The sequence below is a fragment of the Helicoverpa armigera genome, chromosome 24, assembly GCF_030705265.1.
Source record: "Helicoverpa armigera isolate CAAS_96S chromosome 24, ASM3070526v1, whole genome shotgun sequence".
In the NCBI taxonomy this organism is placed as follows: domain Eukaryota; kingdom Metazoa; phylum Arthropoda; class Insecta; order Lepidoptera; family Noctuidae; genus Helicoverpa; species Helicoverpa armigera.
Genome location: NC_087143.1, coordinates 6529277 through 6536369, shown reverse-complemented (window position 1 = coordinate 6536369; position 7093 = coordinate 6529277). Strand labels below are relative to the sequence as shown.

At 32.8% G+C, this 7093-nt stretch overlaps 1 protein-coding gene across 1 annotated transcript; it reads left to right on the top strand.

Annotated features, from left to right (window-relative positions):
• Positions 1 to 3435: 3435 nt before the first annotated feature.
• LOC110382299 (serine protease inhibitor 77Ba) lies at positions 3436 to 6570 on the top strand. Its single transcript, XM_021342881.3, has one exon. The coding sequence runs from the start codon at positions 3844 to 3846 to the stop codon at positions 5095 to 5097; it is 1254 nt and encodes a 417-aa protein (XP_021198556.3). The 5' UTR covers positions 3436 to 3843; the 3' UTR covers positions 5098 to 6570.
• The last annotated feature ends 523 nt before the right edge of the window (positions 6571 to 7093 follow it).

The following is a 7093-nucleotide window of genomic DNA, read 5'->3' as shown; positions in this document are numbered from 1 at the left end:
CTTTTAAAGCAATAAATCAAAGCGTAAAACATTTCAAACATTATCGATCGGGTTTTCCCGTAGAAATTGGTATTACGTTTAGGAATTACTGTTTTCGTTTTAGTGTTTTTTTCCTACTAATAATTATGGCTGTTGTATTTTTTTACAATTTCCCCGCAAATTGTTGGGAAATTCTAGTACTTAACCTAATGTAATTTTCTTGTTCGGTTGTGGTTACAATATGATAAAGTAAGGTTTAAAGAATTTGATTCCCGAGTCTGGTAGTGTTATTGGGTTTTTCAATATGGATCCATTCATGGGTAGCCTAATCAGGACTTTTCAATTGGGTAGGTACCTACTATGGGCCCGGGTCCTCGCGGTTTTCCCTTAATTTATTGACCCGTAAAGTCCGTACGAGACTTCCAAACTTATCTAAGTTTAATTTAGTTTTACGGTTACATAACAACAAGAGTATGTCATTTCAATTACCTATATTATTATAACGCTAGGGGAATAACATTAGGTAGCTACGTTCATAATACCTATTAATTTCTGAAATAAGTATGTACCTATCGCGTGGGCTATCTGAGTTCATTTCTCAGATGTTAATGACGTTATTATCTTACTTACAGGAATTACATTAAAATAATATAAGACCGATGTAATATTCAAAGTACATATTGGTAATTATAAGGAAAATGTACCTACTGACTTAGGTACCTATGTTATTTTCATATTAATAACTATAGCCCCGATTCTCTATTGATCAGTGGTTAAATCTAACCGCAAAACAATCCTTTCTCAAATTTTGTGACTGCTATCCTTACTTAAGTCGGTATATTTTAAGCTATATAATGATGATTATGATATTCTCCTATCCGATTTATCGGCCACAGCAGCTGTTCTTTGCTCAGGGCCCCGATTCTCCTAAATTAATAATGTCAAAATCGAATAGAAATCGAATCGCAATATGATCGTAATAGCAGTTTTAACCATATCGGGCATTCTGCTACTAATAAAAGACCAATCGTATTCGATTGACATTTGATTGGTGTGCGATTGGTCTGCTATTTTGATGATTTTGGTATATACGGTAGTTTGCTGTACAATCATTTTGCAATCGTAATTCATTTGCAGACAAAATGATTCATTATTGAATGACAGAAAAGGATAAAAACGTTTATTTCAAAGAAAAAATAGCGGAATGCCACATACGCTTCAATAGTAATCGAGTCGGAATTGGGTCTCAGTCGAATCGAGTCGAACGTCAATCGAAGGTCGCTTAAGTAAAATTAGGAGAATCGGGCCCCTGTTGTGTAATCCAAAGGAGATTAGCCAACTGCTCGGGATATATTATACTTAGTAGGTACACGAGTGCACTATTCCTCCAATCCACTCTCATAGCGCGATATGCCCGGAGATAGCTTCTTAATAATGAGTCAATGCCCTTAAATCTAAGTAGGTAGGTAGGTACCTGCAATATACTTATGCAAAAAGACGGAAATCATTACAAAAAGAGTAAGTAATTTAAAAACCGTTCGAGTTTTTAAATTTTAGTTCAATAAGTACTTACAGCTCAAAATAAAAAAAAAAATCGTTTAACTTAAATCTTGGTTCAATACAGTTCAATAAGTAAGAGCCCGTTACCCATTTTTTTGGCAAACTTTTTGATGAGAAATAGATCGAAGAAGAACATCGATGAGATCACCGTTTCACGCATGCGTGGTTATTCAAATATCTACGTCATCTTGATAAATACCTGAGAATTTCCTTATATGATGGCGTTACGGAAAAAACTTGCTTATGCACTTTTGAAACTTAAAACTACTTTAATTTTGGTTTAGTAAACATGTAACCAATTTCCTGTTGGTATGTTTTAGATGTTGTTTATGTTTATTGTTTACAGTAGTTACAATTCTTAGAATAGCGGAACGAAACGTTTCCATAGTGTTGCTATTATTTTCCCGTATTGTGTGGGGAAGTAGTAGGACGTAAATAGAGTATTTCTTAAAGTTATTTAGAGTTTGGAATTATGTAGTATTTGGATTCGTCTTTGCAAATCGTTATTTAAATCTAAAGATTTAGTTGGTTTGATTGCTTGAAAGCACTCAAACCAAGATCTACTGGTTATATTTGAAAAAAAAAAACAGTTTTAAAAAGCACATAGAGGAAGGCACTTTTAACTTTTATCTATAGGGCACTCTTTATTCGAAAACGCTAAGTTCCCGTGAGAGGTGGGTGAAGCTGCTGGCGGAAGCTAAGGTTAATAATTGATTTACCTAAATTATACTAAAGATGCTCCCCTTATATTTAAATTTTCTTAGACATTCTGTTAATAACCAAGGTTTTCGTTTTCATAATCTTAAAAAATAATCCCTAAGGTCTATAATTATACAATCACCATCATTATATTGATACTTAACGATAATGAATTAGATAAAATATTAAAATTATTATTAATTATAGGTAATTAAGTCTAAAATGACGCGTCGGTAAATACCAAACCAGGTAATGATCGTCAAATGTGATTAAAAGGATCAAAAAACCATGCCTATTTCGATTAGGTATTTGCGTAGGTACTACAAATATTTCCCCATGACTGATAGGTACCTACAATAGAGAAAACGTAAAATCGTAAACGTAGAATGAATAACTATTATTATAAATACTGTAACTATGACCAATTAAGGGAATATAGGTAGGTAGTTTATTTTTAATGTCCACTAGATGAAAGGTCACGTCAGCAGCTGATCTGACGTCAAAAAGAGAATTATGCATCGGTACTAAGAAAGTTGCTTCGTAATTTTACAAACATTTTTATATTTGTAATTCAATTTACGTAAACTTATTATTTGCCTACTTCTTGTGACTCAAGCTATAATAAACTCATGAATAACTCGATTTACGCATATTTTTTACACGATAGCCGTTATTGTATTTTCCATGAAATTATGAAGTATTTCCAAGTATTTTGACACACCAATTGCAAGAAATTGAGTCAAGTTTCGTTTATTCCAAAAAAACATATTAACGTTAATTCAGCTGAGTAGGTACCTATTTACATAAATAAATAAATTATCTAATAATTTATATTGCTGATAAGCTTCTCATTATAACACTAGGTAGGTAGACTTAAATGTCTTGACATGTTATAGGTAGTTGGCTCAAATTGCCGAAAATCAGCTTTTTTATTTTTATTCAAATTTGAATATGCAGGTGGTTTAACATTTAAAAATACTTAAACACAACTCACGATAAAAAGTAATTAAGCAACCAAAATTAAATGTTTACTAGAAAATTATTGTTAAATACCATTGTTGTTAAATAAAATAACGCGCTCGCAACCCTGACCTTCCCAATTTCTTTTGTATAACAAGTAACAACTGTTAACAACTGACAGTTTAATGAATGACAGTAGTAACATAAACAAAACAATATCAAAAACAACCGAGTCTTTCTTTATTGTCTAACACTTCTAAGAACGAAATCGCATCGCATTGATAATTAACTCATTAAACAAAACTTTATTATCTAAACAAACAAAATTTTATCCTCAACGTAAGTACGGGTTGAAGTCCCCAGTCGCCGGCTTATATAAAACTAGTTTATTAAACAAATAATGCTGGAGTAGGTACCTATCGTTTAGTATTTTAAAACCTGCTTAACGTGTATATAAATACGTATAAATACATTGATCCAACGTACTAACCGGTCAGTCGGTAGTTTTCCTTGAAGCGCGCGCGTACTAGTCATCGTATAGTGAATAAAAAAATGCCCAGCGCAAGTTGACGCGAGTGCCTAATATCGCAAAACGTGGAACACTTATATTTAATTTCATTGACAATTAAAAGTAACGTTAGAAATATGCAGTTCATAGTGTTTTTAGTGAGTTGTGTGGCGTTGTGCTACGGAAAAAGTCTAGATACGAGTGTAGCGGACGCGGCTTCTAATGCTACGGTACTCCATAGTGGATTGTCGGAAAAAATAGGGAACTTTTCCATCGAAGTTTTATTCCACACGTCTAAAACTTTGCAAGATGGGGAGAACTTTATTATGTCCCCTATCACAGTGTGGAGTGTATTATCCGTCATAGCGGAAGGCGCGTCGGGTACAACGAGAAAAGAAATAAATAACTTGCTTCGACTATCCGTGAGGAACCGCGACGCCACACGAATCGGCTTCAGAAACATCACCCAGTGGCTACAAGTCAATACCAACACAGTACAACTAGCTAAAATAAACGCTATATTTGTTGACAAAGACCGTCTGCCACTACAAGACTTCCAGGAAATAGCTAAATATTATTACCAGACAGAAACGGTACCGCTAGACTTTAAGGACAGTGAAAAAGCTGCTTCTGTCTTGAACGGTGCTATATCAAACATTACACATGGGAAAATCCCACACATGGTTGATGCCAGCTATTTTCAAGGAACACAGATGGTGTCTACCAGTGCTCTTTACTTTAAAGGACAGTGGACAGTGCCATTCAATTCATCATCAACAACGAAAATGCCTTTCTATGACACACATGGACAAAAGATGGGCGAAGTCAACATGATGTACAACAGATACACTTACCCATTCTCCAACATTAAAGCACTCCAAGCCAGAGTAATAGAATTACCTTATGGAAGCGAAAACAGACTTTCCATGATCATAATGCTGCCAAACCCTGGTGTTTCTCTAGAAGATATGTTTGCAAACTTCAAAACTGTAAACCTAGATACATTCTTTGAAGAATTAAGATTGTCCAAAGAAGAATATTCAGATGATGAAGTAGATTGCTTCATTCCTCGGTTCAAAATTAAATCTGATCTTGATTTGACCAATGTACTGAAGAACCGTTTAGGAGTTGTAGATCTATTTGAGCCATCAAAGGCTCAGTTACCTTTCCTGTCTAGAACTCCATTGTATGTCTCAAAAATTGTGCACAAAGCTGAGATAGAAGTGACTGAAGAGGGTACTGAGGCGGCCGGAGTGACCGCAGCTGAATTCAGTAACAGAATAGGAGTTGTACAGTTCCAAGCGAACAGACCTTTCACATACATGATCATCGAAAAAGTTACAAACTCTATTGTTTTCGGTGGCTTCTATAAAACGCCATCTCTGTACTGAACGATGAATGAAAAACAATGAAATTGATTGTACAAAGCCTGCATTTTAAAAATAGGAGCTTATTAGCTGTTTGAATAAAGAATTGAAGGATTAAATTCAACTTATACTGTTAGAACAAGGAAATAATTATGTTGAAATGGTTTATTCCATGTGCGAGGAGTGCTTGGTTTTACAATAATGACTACAAGTATAAAATATTATCAGTGTTATTGTGTACATAATTAAACATCAAGATAGTGGCAATACAAGTTCTTGAATGTCAAAAGCCACAAGATTATAACCTTAGGAATTTTATTACTGTATATTTATAATTTTTTATCACTGCAAGATTGTATTTTTCATATGCAAAAGTTTAATAATCTGCTCATAGCAATAATTATTAATAATTTCGATTTGATTTTGCTGTATTTTCCTACATTGTTAAATAAGACTATATGCATAGCTATTGACACTTAATTAAGTGCATTTAAAAGCCATGATAAGTCCATCAATCCTGCAGTTTGCATTTACAAACTTTGATTTGCAATATAGAACTCTAAAGCTATATCATTAAGGTTGACAATTGTTCATTAGGTTGCTCTCTAATTGACATGTAAATGAGTTGTTTTGTTCAGTTGTGTGGTACATTTTAGGGAAATAGCATGTTTTCCTTAATGACTAGCAGACAGACAAATGATTGGAAAGAATTGTGTCAATTTAAATTATGGACTGCCCTCATGCGGGATTTTACAATTTGTATCCTTAAACCTTGGGTAGTTCCGCAAAAACAATGTTTTAAATTATTAGTAACGCTCTGTGCGGTTTTTTGTAAATACCTATTTGTTATTTTTTTCTTGTAATTTTGCGGTTAGAACCGTTTCTGAGTAACTATGTATTTTATATGTACCCATTGTGTGTAATAGTTAATTTTCATATGTAAAACATCTGTAAATAGTCTTTAAATATTATTTTTTCAATTTTGAGTTTGAAAGGATTCTTGTTCCAAAAACTGAACATGTTTTTTAATCTTTGCATAAATTAAAGTCAAGTTTGAACGAAATTAAGAAATAACAGGAAAAATCCTTTCAAAAGGTTACACATTTGTTTTTGGAATTTTAATGCGTTCTCAGTTTACCAATGGGTCTAATGTATGTTTTTCATTACCATACAAAAGAAAATGAACTTTGTTTCAAGAGAAATAAAGTTCAAAGTACCATCGACCTTATCCTGAGACTGCATTGATGCGTCAATTAATTTTCGACTTTATTTCAAAAAGGTTAAAGTTTTTTTTTTGTATTGTGATTAATAGCCAGTCAGAAAGGATACTCATTCCTTTAAAATCATGGTTGAATACTATCAAAGGCCTACAATCGCAGACGTCAATCTCTTATTAATAATCTGCATAAAAAAGTCAAATTGTACGTCACATGTGCAGTCGTGTAAAAAAATTGTTGTACTCACTGCTATGAAATTAAACATTAATTTATTCATGTTACAATTTTGCTAAACTTTTAATCCAAGGTAATGATTTAATATTGTAGAACAAAATTGTTATTAACTTTCTGTGAATACTTGTACTTCATGTCAAATCTTGTTCCACGTGATTTTCATATTTGTTTACAAATTGTGGGTTTATTGACATGCTAACGGCATTTGTGAAGGCTAATTTCAAGTGTGGAATCACAGAGTACTTTTTATATTATGAAATAGAGGTCCAACTCGACTACCAAACTAAGTAAGACAAGTGGCGCCTTCTGAACGCAGGTTTAAGAAACTATTTGTCAATATATATACATATAGCTACATAAAGCAGTGGTTACTGGGTCTAGGTAGATTTTTGTTTCTTTTTGTTTAATATTTATAAGATGTTTTTCAATAAATAAAACACTGATAACCTTTAATATAATTTATTTTTTTCTTTTAAAACATTTCATGTATAATTTTTTCGCTTTTAGCTTATAGGAATCCGTATCATCATCACACTCTCTCCTATTTATTAATATTTTATTAATATCTT